The sequence below is a fragment of the Ursus maritimus genome, unplaced genomic scaffold (genome assembly GCF_017311325.1).
Source record: "Ursus maritimus isolate PB19 unplaced genomic scaffold, ASM1731132v1 scaffold_8, whole genome shotgun sequence".
NCBI classification, from domain to species: domain Eukaryota; kingdom Metazoa; phylum Chordata; class Mammalia; order Carnivora; family Ursidae; genus Ursus; species Ursus maritimus.
This window is the reverse complement of record NW_024426996.1, coordinates 75,946,443-75,970,678: the sequence shown is the minus strand read 5'-3', so window position 1 is coordinate 75,970,678 and position 24,236 is coordinate 75,946,443. Positions and strand designations below refer to the sequence as shown.

The 24,236-nt window shown below is 58.5% G+C and overlaps 1 protein-coding gene across 1 annotated transcript in view; it reads right to left on the bottom strand.

The window, feature by feature from the left end:
* The window catches only part of NSG1 (neuronal vesicle trafficking associated 1), a 30,429-nt gene extending 9,031 nt beyond the window's left edge, over window positions 1–21,398 (bottom strand). Inside the window, exons 1-3 of the mRNA XM_040624976.1 lie at window positions 21,239–21,398; window positions 20,775–20,929; window positions 17,092–17,208 (exon numbers count right to left, since the gene is read on the bottom strand). Coding sequence (XP_040480910.1) covers window positions 17,092–17,208; window positions 20,775–20,903 — 246 coding nt within the window. The 5' untranslated portion in view covers window positions 20,904–20,929; window positions 21,239–21,398. The remainder of the gene's footprint in view (window positions 1–17,091; window positions 17,209–20,774; window positions 20,930–21,238) is intronic.
* Window positions 21,399–24,236: the final 2,838 nt, after the last annotated feature.

Here is a 24,236-nt window from a genome sequence, read left to right as displayed (position 1 = left end):
GCGGATGGGCGCGGGACAGGACAGTAGGCGCGGGACAGGAGAGCAGGCACAGAGGTGGGAGATCCTGCCCCAGCCTGAGGTGGCAGGGCACGGGGGACAAAATGACACTGGATCTGAGCACCAAAGGTGCTCGCCTGGCTGCTGGGAGCCCCCCTGGTAGGGGCAGGGCACGTCCGGAGGCTGAAAGGATGCACAAAGACTCCGCAGATCAGATCAGGGGAGGGTGAGCCCTCTTGCTGACAGTCTGCTGCCCACCCCCGTTAGCGGACACCGCTCTCCGGCTTCTAAGGAGGGGACGGTTCAGAGATGGTGGGGCCCTGCGAGCCGGCCCAGGGCAGGGGCTCCATAAAGGTTCGCTACTCCCCCTCACCCGCCTCTCCCAGGGGGCCCGTGAACTCCTTCCCGTGGCCACACAGCTCCACGGCGGCCAAGCCCGGGCAGAAGTCCACTGCCACCTGAGGCTGCACAGACGTGCTGGGCGAGGCCCCAACGAGCTGGGCACGGCCTCAAGCAAAGCGCACGAAGCCCCGTCCTGGCCTCGGGAGCTGCGTGTGTCCCCCCGATCCTGCGGGGCCCTGGTTCCTGTACAGGCGGTCTATCTGTGAGAGGAGAGCAGAGCCGCTCTGGGTCACCTGGGAAGATGGGTGTGAAGAGTGCTCAGCTTGGAGGACAGAGGGACAGATGCTCGCACCCTGCATCCCCCTCCACCTGCCTCAGGTACGTCGGGAGTCCCTGAACCTCCCTGGTCCCCAGCCCGCTCTCCTGTGACTCAAGAGGGCACTGCCCCATGTCCCCGTTGCTGTGAGGGTACGAGGAAGGCGAGAATTGGGCAGACACCCACAAAGAACGGTAGTGACCCGTCCCTGGGCTCTGCCTCCGTTTCCCAGGCTGTTCGTCACCAGCCTTCGGGGTTCTCCCCAGGCCTGCGTCGTGGTGGCCGGGAGCCCCGGCCAGGGCCAGCGCTGGGCAGCTCAGGAGCGAAGCACACGGCCTGCCGTGCTGGGGCTGACCCTCCCTTTTCGCCCTGCGCTGGCGCTCGACACACTCCAGGTGGCCCACACACCCCGGGGCCCACGAGCACCCAGATTCTCCCTTCTTTCACACGCCCACCCCGGCCACCTGCCTCCCCACCCCCCCCCCAGCTCACGCTCCCTGCAGCCAGGGCGACACCTGTCCCTTGTGTCCCTTTGCCCAGGGAATGGCCCTTGAGGCCCAGGCAGGCAAGAAACCTGTGCATCACCTCCCACGAGGCCCTTCCTACCCGTCCCTAAGTCCCACCCATGCCCGTCACCATCTCTGTCCTCCGCCACCTTTTCCCTTCCTGTGACCTTGGGATACCATCACCTGGACCGTCAGGGCCACCAGCCTCTCTAGGGCCAGAGAGAGTTCAGCCTGAGAGTCTGTGCTGCATGTGGAGCCCATGGCTGACACAGGGACACGGGATGAAGTCACAGATACTTCGGGGCCCCACAGGAAAGGCACCCTGGGGTTCTGGTGGCGGCTCCGGTACCCGGCAAGAACACACCACAGACCCCAGACAGCCCAGGGAGACCACAGACGCAGCTGAGCGCGGGGCTAAAGGAGATCAAACCTGCACGAAAGGGGGCGGCGGCAACAGAGGCAGCAGCTGGAACCCTCGGCCTTCCAACAAGGGCGGCAGCCTTGCTGGTGTCGACACTTGGGACAGGCAGCTCTGGGCAAGTCAGCTCCTCTGGGTCCAGGCTCCTGCCCGCCAATGGCAACAGGAGGACCCAGCTCCCAGGGCGGGAGGAAGGGCCGAAGACTCGAAGCAGTCCTGCCAAGGACAGCACCCGGGCACAGTGCACGCCGTGGAAGGAAGCATTTGCTCTTGTTGCCGCAGCGGTCACCCTGTTGCTCCCGCCCTCGCTCGGGCCACACGGCTGGCAGATGCAGAGCTGGGCGCTCAGCCCAGGCCACGCAGCCTGCCTCGCGCTGACTGCCCTGCCCTACCTACCCCAGCCGCCCCCCCAGACTCACCCAAATCTGCCCTGCCTAGGACCCAGCTACCCGCTAGCCCTAGCGGCCTCTGCGGGCAGCGAGGGCAGCTTCGTGGGCTCTGCGTGGTCCAGAGCAGCAAGGCTGCCTTAGCCAGGGCAGTCTGGGAAGAGCTGTATTTACTATAACTGGTTTCCTTCATAACCCTCTGTACTTTTTTTTTTTTTTAAGTGGGCTCCACACCCAGCATGGAGCACAACACGGCTTGAATTCACGATCCTGAGAGAAGACCTGAGCTGAGCTAAGAGTAGGATGTTTGGGGGCGCCTGGGTGGCACAGCGGTTAAGCGTCTGCCTTCGGCTCAGGGCGTGATCCCGGCGTTGTGGGATCGAGCCCCACATCGGGCTCCTCCGCTATGAGCCTGCTTCTTCCTCTCCCACTCCCCCTGCTTGTGTTCCCTCTCTCGCTGGCTGTCTCTATCCCTGTCAAATAAATAAATAAAATCTTAAAAAAAAAAAAAAGAGTAGGATGTTTGACTGACTGAGCCAGCCAAGTGCCCCATAACCCTTTGTATTTTATTTTAGGCATTTGGAAACATTCCAAAAAGAGGCCCATGGGACACAAAAGGTTAAGAAGCCTGTTAGAATATTATCTCAACAAAATATTAGTAAACTGAATTCAATAGTACTTTAAAAGGATCCTACGCCATAATAATATGGGATTCATTCCAGGGATGCAAGGATGGCTCAACACCCGTAAATCAACGTGATACGTCACATGAATAAAATGAAGGATAAAAACACGTGATCATCTTCAAGAGATGCTGGAAGAGCATTTGACAAAATTCAACATCGATTTATGATAAAAACTCTCAACAAAGTGGGTATAGCAGGAACACGCCTCAACATAATAACGGCCATCTAGCACAAGCCCACAGCTAACATCGTGATGGTGAAAAGCTGAACACTTTCCCTCTAAGAGCAGGAACAAGACAAGGATGCCCACTCTCACCACTTCTATTCACCATAGTACTGAAGTCCGAGCCTGAGCATTAAGAAAAAGAGAAGGCATCCCCATTGGAAAGGAAGAAGTAAAACTCACTAGTTGCAGGGTGACATGATATTACATATAGAAAACCCTAAAGATTCCCCAAATAACTCTCAGAACTAACCAACAAACTCAATAAAGTTGTAGGACACAAAATCAATCCACAAAAATATGCAGTGTTTCTATACATAATAGCCAATTATCAGAAAGAGAAAGAAAACAGTCCCATCTGGGGCACCTGGGTGGCTCAGTCACTTAAGCATCTGCCTTTGGCTTAGATCATGATCCCAGCACTGGTTCCCCCCTCAGCAGGGGGTCTGCTTCTTCCTCTCCCTCTGCCCTTCCCCACCCCCTGCTCATGCTCTCTCACTCTATGCTATCTCTCTTAAATAAAATCTTAAAAAAGAAAAGAAAACAACCCCACATAATTGCACCTAAGAGAATATCTATGAACAGATTTAACCAAGGAGGTGAAAGACCTGTACACTGAAAACTGTAAGACATTGAAGAGAAAACTCGAAGACATAAATAATGAAAGATATTCTGTGCTCATGGTTTGGAAGAATGCTGCTCAAATGCCCATTCTGCCCAAAGCAATCTACAGATTGAATGCAATCCCCATCAAAACTCCAATGGCATTTTTCACGACATAGAACAGTCCTCAAATATGCATGGAACCACAAAAGACCCAAAATAGCCAAAGCAATCTTGAGAAAGAACAACAAATCTGGAGGTATCGTGCTCCCCAATTTCAAACTATATTACAAAGTAAAAGCAATCAAAACAGTATAGTACTGACGTAAAATTAGAATACAGAACCCAGAAATGAACCCACATATATACGGCCAATTAATTTATGAAAAAGGAGCCAAGAATATGCATGGGGAAAGGACAGTCTCTTCAATAACTGGTCCTGGGAAGACCGGACAGCCACGTGCAAAAGAATGAAACTGGACAACTTTCTTACACAATGTACAAAAACTAACTCAAAAGCAATTAAAGACAGACAGAGGACCTGAAACTATAAAGCTCCTAGAAGAAAACAGAGGGAGTTAATCTCCTTGCCATCGGTCTTGGGGATGATTTTTAAATCTGACGCCAAAAGCAAAGGCAACATAAGCAAAAACAGACTAAAAGTGGGACAAACTAAAAGTGGGACAGCAAAGGAAACCATCAACAAAATGGAAAAGCTGACCTGAGTGGGAGAAAATACTTACAGATCATATGTATCTGATAAGGGGTTAAAGTCCAAAATACATAAGGAACTCCTATCACTCAATAGAAAAACCAGACAATCCAATTTTTATATTGAGTCTTTGTGTTACACAGTTGAAACTACCATAATGGTATACGTCAAACAAGCCTCAGTTGAAACACACACACGCGCACACACAATCTCACATCCTAGGGCATTCCTAAACCTGTCCCTTGAATTTGGAAGCCGCACCTGTGTTTGTTCCCAGCACCCCAACTGTTTAGGTTTAAAAATAAGCCCCATCTCTCAGAAGGGCTGTGGGGAACCACTTTCTCTGGGGCCCTCCTCCTGGAACCTGGCCTGGGCCTTTCATCCACGATTCCGGGGCCTGATGACTGAGGAGCTCACAGAACCAAGAAAAGAGAACGTGACAGTTCCTGGAGTAGTTGAGGGAGAGAGGCAAAGAAAGAAATCCACGGACAGTCAGGAGGGGGTGCCTGGTGTGGCAAAACCCTTCCCCTCCAGGCTGTCCCCACTCTTCCCCCAACACCTCTGCAAACCCTAAGCCTCTCCTAGGCCCCAGAATCTGCACAGATCTGGGTGGGAAGAGAAATGTAGGTTTCCTATTCACCGTGTGGCACAGTGCACCCCTGTGGTTGTCATGGCCTGAGGAGAGAGCCATGGGCCTTTCCAGAAAGATCCCCAATTGGATCCCAGCTCTGCCACTTGCCAGCTGTGGGCCTCAGCAGGTCACCTGCTTATCTCCTCTCTGGAGAGAACAAAGCCTCCTGCTCTTACTTGTTCATTGGGAGAATGACTAGTGATCAAGGGTTTGAAGAGATGTCAGCCTCACCTGCTAGGCCCATTATGGGTTAAGTTGTTTCTCCCCCGCCCCAAAATATGGAAGCCCTATGCCTTGGGACCTTTGAATGTGACCTTATTTAGAAACAGGGTCTTTGCAGATGTGGTTAAGTTGAGGTCGTCTGAGTGGGCCCTAATCCAATATGAATTTGCCCTTATAAAAAGGGGAAATTTGGACACAGAGACCCACACATAGGGAGAACCTTGTGAAGACAGAAGGCTGAGGGATCTGTCTGCAAGCCAAGGAATGCCGGGGTCACCAGCTGCCACCAGAAACTAGGAAGAGGCGAGGAAGGACTCCCCTCCAGGCTCTAGGGGGAGCACAGCCCTGCCGACCCACACCTACACCTGGGCTTCTGACCCTTGGAACTATGAGACCATCAGTTTCTGCTGGTTAAGGGTCCAGTAATGCACTGGGTTGCAACGGCCCCAAGGGAACTAATACAGCCCCAATGTCAGAGCTCTTTTATGGGGGCTCACGGCTGGCTCGCCTCCCCTACAAGTGTTCTTTGTCTGCTGTCATCCCTGTCCTTCCCCAGCATGCCAGACTACCACCTTCTCTCCTCCTCACCCTTCAAAGCCTTGGCCAGGCTCACTGCCCCCAGGAAGGCTCTGGAACATCCCAGCCCCTCCCAACACCAGTACCACATAACCCAGCATCTACTCTCTCCCAGTGTTTCCAGCGAAACCAAAGTGCATCCCAATTTGGAGAGTTTCACAAACCTCCCCCTCTCCCATGAGACAATTAGGAATATTCCAGAAAAAAAGTGTGAAATTACCTAGCCAAACATACCTCTTTCCTGGGAGCATTCTTCAGGCTTTCTTTAATGTCGACACACCCTGACTGAAAGCATCCTGGAGGGCCCCAACCACCAGCGGCCCCATCTTTCAACCAAAATACTCTGACTAGAAAACACGCTAGCCCCGCATTGCCCAACATGTGTCAAGAGCCCTGGGTTCCAGGCCTGCTCGGCCCCACACACAGTGACTCTGGAAAGGCCATCCACCCCCGACCTCTGGTTCCTTCTCTGCTGGGAAATGGGCACGCCAGCCCAGCACCCGAGTTTACAGCAGGGAGCCCGGGAGGCCCATGCTGGGCACCCAGGGGCGCAGAGGGAGTCCTTGCTACCCAGTGGGAAGCCCATTCCCGCACAGCGTTACAACACTGGAGCCTGAGGATACTCTGAGACCATCTCATCTGGCACCTTCCTTTGCGCGTGACGGAGGCCCAGTCACTGAAAAGCCAGCACCTTCAAGTCGAGCCAACAAGACACCTAGGTGGCGCTAAGAGCCCAGCCACCCCCTCCCCCACCCCGGCAAGAAGAGAAGCAGCAGCCACGTGCAATGACCCAGCCTGACGACATGGCCCACCGGCCGTGCTCAAACCGAGGAGCCTCCTGAGGGATCCCAACAAGCGGACCCCGCACTGGCCGTGGAATGCTGGGAGCAACACCCAGGCCCCGGTATTACTTAAAACTTTCCAGACACTTCTGTTCACAACCGAAGCTGAGGTACACAGAGGACCCCCTTGTGCATGGAATTCCTGGAGCCTGGGGGCTCCTGAGCTCCCACCCCAGCCTTGGCACCCATCTGCCAAAACACCCTATTAAGAGTAGCTCCAGAAGCTTCCACCAAGCTCCATGCTGTGGCCGGCAGTTTCAGTAAAGCTTGTGTCCTCCTCATGACAGCACCCGAAGGCAATACTTCTGACTGCACTTTACCCTCGGGGACACAGGCTCAGCCAACGTGGGTGACCAGCGCAAGGCAGGCCAGCTGGGTCAGCTGAGTAGTGTCCCCTAAAGACATCCCAGTCCTAACCCCGAGTTCAGGGCATGTTGCCTTATATGCACAAAGTGACTCTGCAGATGGATTAAATCCAGGTCTAGAGAGGGGGCCAGTCTCCTGGATGATCCAGGTGGCCCAAGTGAAATCCCAGGGGTCCTTACGAGAGGGAGGCAGAGGAGACAGAGCAGAGACCAGAGGACGCTGGGCTGTAGGTGGAGGAAGGGGCCACGAGCCAAGGAATGCGGGGACCGCGGCTCTGGAAGCTCAGAAAGGCCAGGAAACGGACCCTCCCGTTCTCCCTGGAGGAACACCTGCCAACACCCCGACGTAGCCCGGTGACACCGATTCAGGGCTTCGGAAGCCCCAGAGCTGGGCCACGATGAACACGTGTCGTTCTGAGCCACCCAGTTGGGGGAGCTTCATCACAGTCGTCCCACGGAGCGAATTCGCCTCCTTTTGAGCCCATCTCTCCGGTGCCCCCGAGGGAGTGAATGGGTCCAGCTGGCAGGCCAGCTCCATCCTCTCGGCGAGCGCTAACCGAGCAGCCCTCGGGTACCTGGAGCCAACCCAGAGCGTCTCCACATCAAATGGAACATAAATCCAGTTTGCCAAGGTGCCCGTCTGTCTGGGTTTGACGAAGCAAACGATCAGGCCCAGGAAGGAAGCGGGACCCAGGGCTGCTCTGCCCTCCACGGGCTCCTGGAGGTCCGGAGAGCCTGGGTCGGCAGCCAGCGCCAGCCCCTGCCTGCGCTCTCGGGGGGGCGGCTCTGGGCCCGGAGGCAGGGACAGAGGCCAGGGAGCCCCCTGGGCCGGAGAAGGGCATTTCCTTAGAGGCAGGGCCACTGTCTCGATGGGGCACATGAGGCCCAGTGCTGGGGCCTGTGATGCTTTCAGCGCCCCCGAGAATGGTTTTTAATTTTGTTGGAAAACTGGAAATAATTATATAATAATCATGAATCCAGCCTGGATTATATTCTTCTTTAGACCAAGGCAGTCATGAGATAAGGTCCTTTCTTTTTCTACCTTTTTGTTGTTGTGGTTGTTAAGGAGGAAGGGGCCCCCAAAGGCAGAAAAGCAAAAAGGTACCTCAGGGCCCGGGGCCCTGCCTTCCTTCATTGATGGAACCCCCGTGGTCGCTGGACGTTCCTAAGACAAGACAGTGGCCACCTTGGCGTGTCTTGGCCGCTCGGCATCAGCCCTGGCCTCTGCCGCAGGTGTTCGCTCATCACAGCTCCTCCCCAGTGGCTGGGGGGGTGTTGGCAGACCCTCCATTGTGCCGGCGAAGACTTGGGTTGGGGGCAGGGGGATGTCTGCGTCTTGGAGGAGCAGCTCGTCAGGGCAGGCAGGGCGGAAGGGCTGCTCTCCGAGGAGGAAGGCCGTGCCACAGCCCACAGGCATCAAGGAGTTTGGTGCGTTCAGCTGGTGTGGCTGGAGCGTCACGTGTGCTGCAGGTGACACCAGCCGGGTGACACAGGTCCCTGTCTGCCCCACTGGGAAGGAGGAGCCCAGGCAGCTCCTGGGCACTGCACGGTTCTGGGAGGCAGCTGCCCCTTTGTGACAAATCCCCATTTCTCACAGCCTGGGGAGGTGCTGCCAGGTGGCTGAAGGACATGTTTGCCACCGATCTATGTGGGGGGGGGGGGCAGAGAGGAAGCAGGTTCCACATAATCCCAGAATTTGTATCGCTGTTGTGCAGCGGTTAAAAGCTTTGAGGCGGGAGACAGTGGGAAGATGACGGCCACCGCGCAGGGCTGTCCGCACTCCGCCCGCAGCACGTGCTCCGTGGCGGCCCTGGGTGGCCAGGACCCTGCTGCTGGGGGCAGTGGCCCGGGAGGGACAGTGTGCGAGCGCGGCAGGGATCGGGGGAGAGCCCAGGGCGGGGTTTCCATATATACATACATACATACATACATATATATATATATATATATATATATATATATATATATATATGCTTACTTATCAACACATCAAACAACAAGAGCTCAGAAATACTCTGATTTCAAAGAAAAGAGGAGAACACACACGTTTCCCGAGATCCTGGCACCAGCTGCAGCCTGATACCAAACCGCGTGTGATCCGCACGGCGACAGTCTCAGAGCGGATACTGCTGCGGTTCCCTGCCTCCAGCAAAAAGGGAAGGGCCTCGAACACTGCGGACTAGAAAACATTGCTAGAGGAGACGAGAGAAGAGACCCAAATAAATGGAAAGACATCCTGGGTTCACAGACTGCAAGACTTAATATTGTGAAGACGAGAAAACTTCCAGACTGATCCGCAGACTCGGTGCAGCCCCTGTTGGAATCCCAACGGCCTTTCTTGCCGAGACAGAAACTGCAGGGGATCCCGAGTAGCCAAAGCCATCTTGGAGACAAAGAATAAGTCAAAGGACTCATCTTTCCCAATTTCAAAATCTACAAAGCTACGATAATTAACACAGCGTGTTACTGGCCTAAGAATCACCATATAAATGGAATACAACAGAGTCCAGAAATAAAACCCGATGTCCGCAATCAACTGGTTTGTTTTAATCAAGTCGCCAAGACCATTCAATGGGGCAAGAAGTCTCTTCAACGAATGGTGTTGGGACAACTGGTATCTACACGCAGAAAGAGCTCGACACTTACCTCACACCATATATGAAAATTAACTCAAAATGGAATAAAGACCTAAATATAAAAGCTACAGCCATAAAACTCTTAGAACAAAACAGAGGCAAATCTTCAGGACCTTAGACCCGGCAATGGTGTCTTAGATCTGACACCAAACGTGCAAGCAACAGAAGAGAAAATACATTGTACTTCAAAATTTAAAAATTGTGTGCAAAGAACATGAGCAGAAAACTGAAAAAGCACCCCACAGAATGGTAGCAAATATCTGCCAATGACCTATCTGACAAGAACGCAGTATCCAGAAGACAAGCGAACAGCACAAAACAACCCAATTAAAAATGGGGAAGGACTTGAATAGACATCGCTCCAAAGATACACGAGTGGCCAGCGGGGCCCAGGGACAGGTGCTCCACGTCGTCAGCCGTTAGGGAAACGCACCTGAAAACCACAATGAGACACTACATCGCACCCACTAGGCGCTGTAATTAAAGAGACCGAGAACGACCAGCGTTGGCGGGTGTGCAGACACGGAGCCTCAGACGTCGCTGGTGGGGACGGGGAACCGGGCAGCTGCTGGACTATGTCAGACACAAAACTACCACCCAAACCAGCAGTTCCACTCCCGGGTACACACCCGGAAGGACGGAAAACAGGCGTTCGAACCAAACGCTGTATGCGAAAGTGCGCAGCGGCGTGGTTCACACTAGTCAAGAGGTAGAAACAGCCCAAGTGTCCACTGACGGATGAAGGGATAAAGAAAAGACGGTCTAGCCATGCAGCTGCGTGTGACTCGGCCAGAAAAAGGAATAAGCGCTGCCCCGTGGTACAGCACGCGTGACCCTGGGACACACGCTGCGTGAAAGCAACAGTCACAACAGACCGCGTACGGTAGGACTCCGCTGACACGGCATGTCCGGAACAGGGACATCCAGAGACAGAAGGCAGCTAGGTCTGGGGTTGATGGGAGGAGGAAACAAGGCGACTGCTGATGGGTAAGGGGTCTCCTCTTGGGCTGATCGAATGTTCTGGAAGCAGATGGTGGTGAGCATTGGACGACACTGCAAGGCTACTAAATGCCACAGGGTGGGACACTTGAAAATGGTGGACTGTGTGTTACGTGTATTTCGCCACACTAAGGACAAATGGGCGAGGGGAGAGAGACGAGACAGGTGGGGCACGGAGGCATGGGCTGCGGTCAGGGTTCTGGCGAGATGGGGAGTCCGAGCCCCAGCAGTCCTGTCCCGGTGGCAAGAGGGACGTTTTCTGGAAAGAACAGCCAGGAATGGATGGCGAATAGGATATGGGCCTTGGGGTGAACTAGAGAAGGAGTTTATAAGGAGGGGACCATATCTCCTAGAGGCTTGTTAGGACAGTCCTGGCTGGTAGTAACTGCCCTGGAATCCCAAAGGCACAGTGTCCACTGTCCCTCTCCAGAGCGTCCCAGTCCAAGCCATGAGTCATACAGCCACTCAACTTACAAGGCCCTGGTCCACACGCTAGCTCTCTCCGTGCTGATGGGGAAATGACAACACCCCCATTTGAAAGACAAGGGGCTCGAGCAGCATTTGAGTCTGCTTGTGGCCATCTGCTCCTCCTGGCCTGGGGCTTCTCCTCCTGCTGGGGGCCCCTGGAGGGTGGGGGTCACTGCCCAGCTGTGGTGGAACCAGGACGTCTAAAGCAGGGAAGAGCCGTCCCACGGGACCTGCGCAGCGGCTGGTGTGGCAGACAGAGCTTGGGGGGCTTCCGGGATGTGGGTCTGAATCCCCCTTCCACCCCTGGTTAGCGGGCTGACTCGAGTCTGCTCCTTAACTCTCTAACCTTAATCGCCCACCTACAAAGTCCAGCCAGCAAGAGCACCCTTCAAGACTGTTACCAACACGGAGAGGAGTAACACGCAGCTCACAGCCTGAGCAGGCAGGCACTGGGTCGATGGCGCCAGTTATTCCTCCGCTCCCTCTGCCCTCCCCGCCGGGGCAGGGGGAGGGGAAAGGAAATGTGTTTTCTGCTGAGTAACGCAGTAAAAAAAAAAACAAAAACAAAACTTGGAGAAACAGGATGAATCCTGATATCGTCAAGCATGGGCAACACTAAATATTTTAGATAACCCACAAAAAAGTGAACACAGACACCCCCCCTCCAAGATGACTCAACCCGCTTATTATCGGATTCTGGGTGAAGCCCCCACTCTACAGCTGGGCAGAAAACCGTGGGCTCTGCGGCCACAGAACCTGGCGACCGAGGCCTACAGGGTGCTCGGCGGACGGCTACGGGGGTGTCTGCCCGCCATCCTCAGGTCCCCGTGTCACTGCACGAAGACGTCCCCCCGCTGTCAAATGCAAGGAAATGGCGTTGCTGTTCATAAATATTTAACAAGTGCCTCCTGAAGCACACCGGGGGTCACTGGAGGGTGTGGCAAACAGGCCGGTGCACAGGAGGCTCAAGGTCGTTAAGGACGTGGGAAAGATACAGACCGCCCACAGAATCATTTGCGACAGGATGCAGAGGGACACCCCTGCCGCACCGACTGCCAACACTGGGGGCCATTCACACAAACTCAGCCTCTCCTTCCAGGACATCCTCCCAGCTCCATGTGGGCCACTAAAGTCGCTCCGTGCACCATGGTACCAGGGCAGGGGTGCGGTTTGCTCACCGGAACCCTTACAAGGCAGAGATCTGTGGATCCCGGACACTTCAACAGCTCTCCAGCAGGGCAGCCACAGAGCAGAACCTGATGGAACCTTCCTTTACAATCTGCCTAATTACGGCCCCTGCAGCTTCTGAGCTGGGAGCGCGCGCTCAGCAGCAGTCCCAGCCGCACCCTGACCCTCCTCTGCCCGGGGAGCGGGAACGCGCCACTGCAAGAATGTTTAGGTTGACTTAATCTGAGAAACATCTCAGCCCGTGTTTATTCTCAGCATAAATACACCTCCAATTAATTAAACGAGCACTTTTCCTCGTTGACACTAACCTCTTCAGAAGCCTAGGCTTCTGGCCGCTGCTGGGTGATTCATCCAGCAATCCCAGTGTGGCGGAGTCGTACAAAACCCTCTCCCCATCAGCGGTTACCTAGCAACCAGCCTAGCAACCTCGGAGCCAAGAGATTCATCCCCGAGTGATAACCATAAAGTAACATCCAAAAAGACATCTCGTCTCAAGGATGCCATCCGAAGGTGCATAAAGAGGAGGCGCAAAGCAGCCGGCTCCTCGCTCCTGAGGCGCACAAATGAGAGACAAAGGGGGACACGCTATTTACTTGTTGCTTCAACAGCCAAAAGACGCAATTTCATCCCTGCAATTCAACATGGAAATGAAAAGGACCGAGGAACGGCTGGGCTGGGCGCCACACGGAAGCTGCCCGGTCACTGGCGGGGTCAGGAAGAGGTTCTGTCCAGACCAAAGCTGGGACGGAGCCCCCAGCACAGCCCCGGGGCGGGGGCGGGGGGCGGAGGCAGATCCTTCTCTCCGCCTCCCGTCACAGGTTCATCTCAGGCACAACCTTCCCCACCTACTCCCCAGCCCTCGGCCACTGCCCCTCATAGGAGAAGCGTGCCCTATTGCGTGCTCCATTCAAAGATGCCAGACACATAATCGGGCCATAAAAGGCTGGGAGAACATTCCAGGACGGGAACGCCCTTGGCATCTCCCAAAGGCCCTCCTGAGCCAGCCCTGCCCCTGCGCCAGGGTGCACCTGCAACCACAGAGGGCCACGAACTCAGTGCATCGCTTGGAGAGCTCATCACACTGACGTTCCCGGACGTCAGGGCCCCTCTGTGAAAAATCAGACTTCGGGTGATTCCAGCACAGGCGGTCCCAGACCGCACTTAGAGCACCAGTGCTCTGCGGGCCGCCTCTCACACACACGCCCCCAGCAAGTGCACAGGGAACCAGCTACACCTCCTTCCCTACTCAGAAGGGTGTTGGAACAAAAGCCTGGCGTGAGGGTGTTCAGCTCTGTGCGTCTGGCCCACGCGCTCCCAGTCAAGTGGGCCAGGTCACCCGGTTCAGGCCACGCTCTGCCACTGACTGTGACCTCAGGGGTCGTCTGCCCGACCGGGTGGGAACTGGTGAGTTAACACCAGGAAAGGGCTTACAGCCGCACATGGCCTGGAGAGAGGGTGCCCTAGGGAACTGCCTTCTTCAACAAGCGAGGGTCCCACAGGCAGACTCTGGAACTCTCCCCAAGTCCCCACGCACTCCAGGCCAGCAGCATGGCTAGTCACCCAGTGACTCATCAAGCTGGGAGTGCCTGGATGCAGCCCCAGAGAGGATGGGCTCTTATCCGGGCTGGCAGAGAGGGGCCACCCCGCAGGACGTCGCCAGGACGCCTGGTCACACCTGAAGAGAAACACGGGCCCCTCACAGGGGGAGCCAGGACACTGTGACACGAAGGAAGAGACCAGAGAAAAATGACACTTACGCCAGAGAAGACTCAAGTACACGGGCTGCTGCACATCCCAAGGCTGCTGGGAGGGAGGGTGACCTGTGTTGTGACTCAAGGGACAGATGGAGGGCCCCAGGGCAGAGGCCACCAGGCGGGGCTTCAAATCCACAAAGGGCAAGGATTCTTAGAAGCGCAATGGTCCAGGGACCACTGGGGGGCTCAGTCGGTTGAGTGGCCAACTCTTGAGTTTGGCTCAGGTCGTGATCTCAGGGTCGTGAGATCGAGCTCCCAGGCTGGGCTCCCCGCTCCGCACAGAGCTGCTTGGAATTCTCTCTCTCCGCTACTCCCCCTGTGCCGGCTCTCCTCTCTCTAAAATCAATAAATAAAATCTTCAAAAAAAAATGGAAAAGTGCACAACGGAGCAGCAGCATGGTGGGCCGCCTGGAGCGGGGAGCTCCCTGTGTACACGCGTCCCCCGGGGGAAGCCACATCACCTCGGGTGTCACGGCCAAGTGCAGGCCGCCCAGGGCCAAGCTCTCTGCCTCAGTGTCCCCTCCACTGCGAAATGGAGACAATGGGGCCCACGTCACAAGGTTTTTACAAGGATTAAGTGAGATGAGAAGTCTCAGGAGCTCGACCCGGAGTCCTGCTGGTCGGACGGAGTGCTCCCTGTCTTCATCCTGCTACTGCCCCTTACAAAGGACAGCGGAAACCCCAGGAGGGTGAGGTCAATCCCCGGAGGCTTCTCGGTGGAGCTGGTGGCTGGGCTGGCAAGGGAAGGGGCTGGAAGGCGGGCCTGTGCGGTGGTGAGTGGCAGGTGGAGTGGTGGAAAGGCACTGGCCACGGAGGCACGGATCAGTCTGAAGCACCCCAGCCCCCGTGACCACCAGGGACTCCAGAGCCTCCGTGCCGCCCCCTTCAGCATCGTTGTGAACCCCGAGAGGGCCACGGATGCTAAGCATAGGAACATGCCCAGATGGTTTAGGTATGAGCCTGGGGAATGGGCTCGCTGTGATGCAGTGCCCTACTGAGCACCTACTGCATACATCACCTTCTTGGACATCCCTCAGGAGGTGGGGGCAGAGATGAGGCAGCCACAGCCCTGTCCACAGGGATAGGCTCAGATCTTCTGAGCCCTCGGCTTCTGGGCACCTGGAGCCAGGTAACCACACCGACGGTCTGCTGTGGCTGCCGAGAGCCCTGGTGGCCAATGTGCGTCACCCCTGCCTTAAACGGGGGCCCTGGGGGCCTGGATCAGGTGAGCATGCGGGAAAAACACACACAAGGGACACCGGAGCTGGGGGACAGAGCCTGGCACACAACGGACCACAACAGATGACGGGTAGCACCCCACTCGGGGGGGACCTAAAATGCCAGGGCTGAGAAGGGCAAAGGTCAAATCAGGCATGAGAAACCCAGACACAGTTAGATAGCCAGATGGTGTCAGCCATCAGAATGACGGCTAGGATGACCTTGAAATTGAGGTCACTTCTGCCTCGGCCAGGAGGCGCTCCCCAGGGCGCAGGCAATGCAGGTCATACGAGCACCCACAGACAGGGCACACGCGACGCCGGCTGGCCAGAGCGGAAGGGAGATGTCGACCTTGGGTCAGTGCAGTCTGGTCCTGGCCGTGAACGCAGCGACACACATAGACTGCCCAGCCAGGAGCCCCCGAGGAGCCTCTCAGGCCGACACCACCCCTGCAGCCCCAGCAGGAGCCACAGACGCAGGACCCTGCACGTCGACACTGCTGCCGGCGAGCGGGCTCTGCCGCTCACCCCCACACCTCTCGGGGCAGGTAGATCACATGGTCGACACCCCGCAGACACCAGAGATGGCGACCTGGAGGGGTCCGCTGGCCAGGCCAGGCCCACGGTGTTTCTCCCGCCCGTGAGGCAGGCTGGAGCGACACGAAGGAGGGATTCAAAGTCGCATCACACCCTGCCTCCCCTGCTCAGCTCCGAAGCCACCACGGCTCCGTGAGCTTTGCCTGCAGCTAGTAACCAGTCCACAGGGTGTTCAGGACATGGAACGGGACACCGTACAGGAACTGCAGGGTGTTGGGGTCCAAGCGTCTGTGCACCCGGACATCAGCAAACTGCTCACCAACCCCACGGAGCCACCAGAGAGGCTGCCACGGCCACTGTGCAAGGTCAGGGCGACCCACTGGCATCTCTCGAGTCACCCCTTTGAATCGGGGTGAGGGCTACCATTTCACCGTCTCTCGTGTTTCTCAAAGAACAAGTCTCAAAAGATCAGTATCCTAACTTACTCCTCAACCAAGGCCACTGTGTCCACCCTCAGAGGCCACCGGACCTTGGGGACTTTGGGGAAGGCTCCACCCCCAGCCTGGCTGGAACCCTGCCCCGTTCAGCCGCTGTTCCTCCCTAGAGAGCTGTCCAGAGCAAGGCCTCCCCCACCACAAGCGGGTGCTTCCAGCCGCCCGCACACGGAACACACTGGCCGGCCGAGCCCCGCACCCCCACATCATGCAGGGGTGGTGAAGCATGGAGGCAGAGCGTGGGCCCCTGGAGCCAGGCCTCCTCTGGCTCGGCCATGGTCAGCCATGACTGCTCCGCACCTCAACTTTCCCGTCTGTATGACGGCTTATCCGGATAGTCCTGACCTCTGCCAAGGCTCGCTGAGCTCGGCTGCCGCAAGTCAGGGGTGCAGAGCTGGGTCTTGCAGGTAATAAGTGGGCTGCCTGTCCTTTGTGCGAGCCTGCCTCCTCCCTGCAACTGTGCGGTAAGGATCTTAGAGTCTGGTAGGACATGATTTTTCACATGTCTGTAACAGGCGTCGAAAAGAAAGTATAGGGGTGGGTTTTCCCTGTTATTGAAACTACGTGAGACTCTGAACTCTAGAGAACAAACCGGTGGCTGCAGGGGAGGGGGGCGGGGGGAGGGGTGAAGTCGGGGACAGGGCGAGGCGCGCGCTCACGGTGACGAGCACCGGGTAGTGGACAGAATCGTTCAATCGCTATACTATACACCCGGAACTCACATAACACTGTATGTTAATCACGCCGGAATTTTAACAATTAAATTAGAATTAAAAATTTTTAAACAAGAAAACACGCCACGAAGTTCTGTGTGGTCGTTTCGGAAGACAGAGGAAAAGAAGAAGAAATCTGGAAAGCCACGGCGCTGGCTGTGCGCAGCTGGGATCTGGTCCCGTTGCCGTCACTCCAGGGGCCAGCGTGGCGCCCCCACCCCCACACATGAGAGCCGCACCTTCCCTGCCAGGCCACTCACCTTGAACCTCTCGGTGACCCCCTCGGTGATGCTGACGGTGAACTCCGCTATCTTGGGAGGGCGCGCCTTGCCTTTCTTGCGGTCAGGCTCGTACTCGGTCTTCGTTTTCACAACCACCTTGTCCGGGAAACAGAGAAGCAAAGAGTCAGAGGCACGGCGGGATGCCCGCAGACACACCTGCCCCGCGAGGACGAGGACGGGCGCAGCAACCCCGGTGGCCAAGTCACCATGTCGCCAGCAAGTGCTTCACAGAAAGAACGAGAACAGCTGCCATTTGCTGGAAATCTCTGTGCGAGGACCTTCAGAGAAATGACCCATGAATAATCCTGATAGCAGCCCCAGGTGGGAAAGACGGCAACTCGGGGCCAGAGAAGTCAAGCTTGTTGGCCAAAGGCCACCCAGCTAATAGATAGCAGGGCTGACTCCTGACACCGGGCTCCTTCCACAGGCTGGGGCGCCGCACGAGCCCCGGTGGTCGGGGAGTGCACTGGTTTTCCGTGGTCTCTCCCTGCCGCTGCGGGGAAAGCGAGGGAAGAGGCGATGAGGATCAGGCCGGAGCAGGAACCGGCCTTCAAGGAAATCAATCTTGCCTCTATCAGCCCCCACCCCGCCATCCTCTCCCTCCGCTGCCCCTGCAAGGGCCCCCAGAGGGTCTCCCTGCTCTTCTTTCCCTCTGCTCTCTACTGCGAAGTGGGAGAGGCTTCTCCCCCCAGGAAAGCTATGCCACCCGGCCCGTACACACCCTTCCCTGCATCCCCAGCAGCTTCCCATGAGCCGCGACCCACCCTCCTGCCTCCTCCTTCAGAGGCCCACAGCCCTTTCCTCCTCACGCCTGCCTGTCGCCAAGGACAGTTTACTATTCAGTCCCCGCCGTGCAGGGAGGCATCAAGGGGTCAGACCTCTCTAGTCCCCACTCCTCCTCTCCACCGCCAGGAGCCAGGAAGCGGCGGCTGGACTGCAGAGGACCAGCCACCCCCACACTCTTCCCCCTAACCCCGACAAAAAGGGGGGGTACGCAGTTCGGGGAAGATACCTGCTCTTTGCGACCGTGGGCCCTGGGGCGGATCCAGCAGAACACGGCGAGTCAGGATGGTGGGCCTGGACTGAGTGTGACCCTGGAGCCAGCCCCGAGGAGAAGGAATCGGGAGAGAAAGCGGCCCATGCCAGCTGCCACCGAAGAGTGATCCATGGGCCACAAAACTGTAATCAGACTCCTGCCTTCCCTCCTTGGGTCCCTTACATACACGCAGCTCTCAGACGCCGAGAGGGCGGGCATGTGTGACGGTCTGGGTGCCCACCCGGCTCTGCGGGCAACATCTGTGCATCACCCTATCGTCCTCAAATCCCAACTGTCCCTGACTCGCTGGGTGACCTTAGCACCTCCCTGGCTACTCCGAACCGCAGTGTCCTGGCCCGGGAAATGGGAACAAGGCCTCTCTCACCCGGCGGCAGTGAGGAGGGGGAATCCGCACAATCCTCAGCACGGCGGGAAGCCCATCCATGTTCTACCGCCGGATTCATCCGCCCCTGCCACTGACATGCTAGGTGACCTTGGACAAGACCCTCTATTTCCACATCTGTGAAATGGGGGCAATAACAGTAAAGAAAGCTAAGCCCATAAAGCCTGTAAACAAGCGCCCAGTGCGTAATAAGCACCTGACAAACGTCAGGTGAGACTGGCCCGGGCACTGCTGTCCGCTCCGTGACCACAGTCCCTGTCGTACCTCAGCCCTCGGTACACGCTCTCAGGACAGGTTCCACTGATAACCCTGCCTGCGTTACCGGACCCCACCAACCACGTCACCTGGGACGGGTGCTATCGCCTCCCGGAACCCTGCCTGGGAGCAACACAGCACTGCTGTTCGGGTTAAGCGAGGTCTCGTCCCAGGCGGGATGGAACACGAGGCCCTGCCAGAAGCTTCTGCACTCGGGAGGACTGTGGCCTTTGGTCGTGTGACCTTGGGCACGTCCATGAACTCTCTGAGCCTCAGTCTCCTCATCTGTGACCTCAGAGATCTTCCAGCCCAACCACTGGTTCCTGTCTCTGGGGCATCCCTGCCCATTCCCTCCCTCTGTTTGAACACTCCCAGGGATGGGAGACTCATTACCTTTCAGACTTACCTAGGCTACTTCTAAAGGCCCAATTGGTTGGCCAGGATTTCATACGTGCCTGAAATCCCCCTCCCTGGTATAAGCCAACTGTGTGCCAGACAATTCTGGAACAGAACAGACTGGGGCAAAAGAGGAGGCTCAGGCTGAGCGGAGGGAGTCACCTGACAGAGGTGCTGCCTCGGGACACAGCGTTCCTGGCACAGGCTGCCACCACTCTTGGGCTGAGAGGGGAGGGGAAGGTGGGGGGCAGAGTGGGGTGGGGGGGCGGCTGAGCTAGCCCAGCAAGTCGTCCAGACAGGGAAGCGGGAGGCGCCAGCTGAGGCAGCCCTGCCCCCACCCCTGCCCCCAGACCGTCAGTGCCCCCAAAGTGGCCCCACGTGGCCTGGGTGCACAGGTGTGCCCAGCCGAGCCTCTCCTGGAACTGAAACACCTGCTGCCAGCCCCCGTTCCCCCCCCACAAAACACAGACAATAGAGCCGCAGGGATGGAAAGCACTCTAGAGAGCTGAGTAAGTCAAAGGGTCCACATGGGAATAAAGGAATCTTCCAGATGGGAAAGACCCACCGCTGCAGAGAGATGCCCCCAGCCCCATCCGGTGGTCAGCAATCACCAGCCTGCCAGAGTGGAAGACAAAGACCTGAGTCACAAGCTCCTCGCCGGGGCTAAATGAGACAATACCCATAAACGCACTCCAGGGAACAGAACGAGCTTGCTTGTGGCCAGGCTGGTTTTTAAGCAGCAGCAAGGTGGTCAGAACGATGCTGTGTTTATTGTCCTAGGTTTGAGTTTTGTAATACAATTGTCGAGACTTTTAACCATCGTATTTGCCTTTTTAAATGTTAACTCTTGAAAATATTATCCTTCGCGTACAGAAACTACTCGATTGGATACTGTACTCAAGAAAAGAAAGGGCTCTCTAAATTCAGAAAAGAAAAACCCGCTTTGGGGAGAGGATGATGAATGGCTGTCCCCAGTTACACTAACGCCCAGCGAGCAGAGCACTTACTTGAAGATTTCACAAAAGGAACAAAGAGAGGAAGGAAGCGAACAGACACCGTCCAGCATCCACCGCCAGGCTGGGAGGGGCAGGCGGGGAGGCCGAGGACGGGAACCCGGCCCCTCAACGAGGGTCCGTCTGGCCAGGGAGAGGAGCCTCCCGCCGCCACGGGGCAAATCGGGCTGAAACCGCACCACCTGGGCAGGCACACGCGGCAGCCGCGCCCCGGGGCTCGCCCCAGACCCACAGCCCCCTGCTTCCATGGGGCAGGGGCGGGGAGGAGCCGGGCTGGGGGCTGCTGCTGTAGAGCCAGGGACCTCTCTAGGGCAGGACCCCCAGGAGAATCGGGAAGGAACCTTCCCCCTAACTGCGCTCCCTCGTCAAGACCGAGCTGTCTCCTGATCCGGAATCCCGCGCGGGCACGCTGTCCTCCCGGGGGGCTTCCTCCCGCCGCCCGAGCTCGCCCCCACTTCCCATCTCCAGCGCACGCCGCGCGTCTCTTTTGTTGCGGCCGCCGCCCGAGACTTGGGGTGCGCACCCGGCAGCGCGGGGGTGCCGGGGGGGGGGCTCTCACCTTGTCCGGGGGCGGGAACTGCAGCTGATTGACATCGAGGGGCGTCATCAGGGGGATGGTGTCGAAGCCATCCTCCAGCAGCGGCTGCTTGGTGCCCTTCTCCGCGAAATTGTTCCCCAACTTCACCATCGTTCCGGGAGACCCGAGGCTGCCGCCTGCGAGGGAGGGCCGGGAGGGAGTCACCGCGAGCTCGCCGGCCCCCAGCTTGGCCTCCGGGGAGGAGGGGTCGAGAGGGCGCGGCGGTCACGGCCCGGGGTTGGGCGGGGGGTGTCCCAGGCCCTCCCCCGCGCGGGACCGGAGCGCCGGGCTCAGGGGCGCAACGCGGCCGGGGAGGGGGCGCGCCCGGTCCCGGCGCCGGGGACCCGCGCGGAGCCCCCCGTCCTCCCCTCCACCACCACCGGGGCGCCGGGCGGCCGCGGACCGCGCCCCGGGGCGGCAGGCTCGGGCCCGCGGGCCGCACTCACCCACGCCGGCTCGCAGGTCTGGCTCGGAGCGCGCAGCGAGCCTCCGCGTCGGCCGCTCCCGCGCGCAGCAATGGCGGAGGCGGCGCCGCGCGGGGCCGGGCGGGGGAGCCGAGCGATTGGGCTCGCGACCGCTCCCTCCTCCCGCTCACCGCCTCCCTTCCCGCCGCCCCCAGGGCCGCCCGTGCGCCGGTGAGTGCGCGCGTGTGGCGGCGGCGACAACTCCGCCCTGACGCAGCGCGCGGGGCCGCACAAAGGAGCGCTCCCCGGGGACCCGCGCCCGCCGCGCCAGCCGCGGCTGCGGGGGGCGCGCCCGGACCCGAGGCTCGGGGCGGCGGGGGGCGCCCGGGGCGCCCCGGGAACGCAGGAGGGGGAGCGCGGCGACTGGCGGAGAGAAGGGGGCGAGCCGAGGGAGGCTGCGATCCCCCGGAGTGGGGGGCACTGGAGCGGGCCGGTGGCGCGCGGCTGGGCTGGGGAGGGGGCCCCGGAAAGAGGGCGTCCCCGCGGGAAGGAGGCGCGGATGCCAATGGAGGGGGAGGCTTCGGGACGTGGGGCAGCGCCCTCCTGAGTGGGGGACGGAGCCCGGGCTGGGAGGACGCCCCGGGGCAGCCGAGGGTTAGGTATTCAGGGCAGAGAGCGCGCTTCGCGCGCTGCGCCGCGTTGGAGGGAGAGGGAAAGGTTTCTTGGTCTGTTCGGAAGAGGAAGCGGGGGTCCCCTCACTGCAGCCGCAGCCTGGAGCATCCAGGTCGCGGGGGGCGGAGGGGGGGGACGGGGAGGGGCGGAATGAAGGGCGAGGGCAGGGGTTCCAGCCTCTGTCGCAGCTGCCCAGATTAGGCCGTCATTTTGCGGACCTGGAGCCAGCCCCGCTGCAGGACTCCCCAGATGAGAAACCGAGCGTGGTGTGGGAGCGAGACCGGGAGCTGGAGGCAGGCCGTTGCTGGGGAATTGGTACCTTGCAGGCACCTGTTTCGGGCCCTGCTCCGCACTGAGTAGGTGTTCACCAAGTCCTACTTCCACACCCCAGCCGCAGGGCTGAAGGCTGAGGCCGCGCCTTTTCCATTAGCCAACTGAGAACCACCAGAACGTGCCTCCCGTGCTCCAGAACCGCAGGGTATACACCAAGCCCGCCTGTGCCTTGAGCCTGAAGCCCAGTCTAGGAACCTGGCCCTGGGTGGCCTGAATTCCTAATCCCCAGGAGGGCCCCACCCCCTTGACACATGAGGTCATTGGATTCCTATACTTGACCCAGGTCCCCAGCTGGGTGCAAGTGGGCCTTCGACCGCAGGGCAGCCTGGCAGGACCCAGGATCTTGGCAGACACTGCCCCTGGCCAGCCTGGGGAAGGCAGGTGTCCCAGGTGCTGGCCCCTGCCACAGGCCCTGGGCCGGGCTGCCAGCATCTTTCTAGCAAAGGCCTTCAAACCAGAGCACTGATGCAGTGATACTCCATGTCTGCGTGTTTCGGGTTTCTTATGTGGAACCCCAGGAGCCTCCCTGCTGACCCTTGGACACTTCCTGCAGCAGGTGAGGAAGGGTCATGAGACTCTGCCTGGGTTAGTCCCTGGTCTAAGCTCACGGGTCAGGAGAAACCGTGTGTGCTTCTGGGAGGAAGTGGCTTTGTCCCCATCCCAGGTGCCAGCATTTTACAGACCCCAACACAGGCCACACACACACACACACACACACAGTGTGGTTGGAATCCCACACAGGAAGCTGCAGCATGGGCCACCGTGCACCCCATGTGTACCCCTCCTGCCCCCAAAGGTTCTGTGCACTGAGGAGGGCGGGGACGAAAAGGACCCATGGTTCGACAGACAGCAGGGGACAGTGGGCACTGCCTGCTTGCTTTTTCGTGCTGTCCTGGGTTTTCACGGGGACTTGGCGATCTCAGTTCGCGTGGGTGTCCACATGGCTCTGGCCCGGGGAAGGCCGCGAGCACCCGGCTGCACAAGCCCGCAGCCCACCCAGCAGCAGCTGGGAGATGTGTGTTTAGGTGAAGCAGCGGACCCACCAGTGGGGGACACAGCCACTGCCGGGAGGGATGCGGCAGGCCGTGGACACAGCGGGACGTCCCCAGGGAGGGCAGAGGAGCACAGGGAGGAAAGCAGTGCACACGGCACTTAGTTTCCTGTTGCCACCCTCGCAAACGACCACAAACCGGGGGCGAAACCCAGGTGCCAGCAGGGCCCTGCTCCCTGCGGAGGCTGCAGGGCACAACAGTCCTGCCTTCTCCAGCCTCTGCAGCCTGGGGGCTTCCTGGGCTCGTGGCCCGGCCCCTCTCCACGCCGCCCCGGTGGTCACACTGCCTCCTCTTCTCCGTGCATCTCCCATGAGGGCGCTGCTCTCTGCATTTGGGGCGCACCCGACGACCCGGGATGAGGATCTCCTCTCAAGAGCCTGCATCTCATGACCTGAGGACACGTTCACGGTCCTGGGGATTGTGCACGGAAGTCTTCCGGGGCCGCCGCTGGGCTCACCCGGGGCACTGAGCCTGCAGGGGGGCCCCACGAGGCTCTGGGAGGGGCCGGGTCTGGGCAAGAGATCAGCTTGGAGATGCCGGAGTCACAGAAGCGACTCTGGGACAGATCTGGGGTGTTTTAAGGCGTACACAGTCAAATCAACCGGACCTCGTCTCCCCAGAGACCCCCCTGCAGGATTTTGTCACATATTTGGTTTTTCTAAATGACTCTGTGAAGGCCCCGGGAAACACACCCGCCACCTCGTGGACAATGGCCGCAACCCCCAACCCGTCCACCCTCCCATAGACAGGGCGGCCAGCTGCTGCTCGGTGCCACTTCCAAGTTCAAGCCTCTCAGTGACGCCCTTGCCCATGGGTTCAAGTGCAGACTGCATGGCAGTGGCGGGGGGGGGAGGGGTAGTGTGATAGCCTGATTTCCAGTCCTGCCTCTCCCACTTCCTTGCTGTGTGACTTCAGGCAAGTTGCTTAGCTGCTCTGTGCCTCAGTTTCCCCATCCATAAAATGGAGATCGTAGTAATACCTCC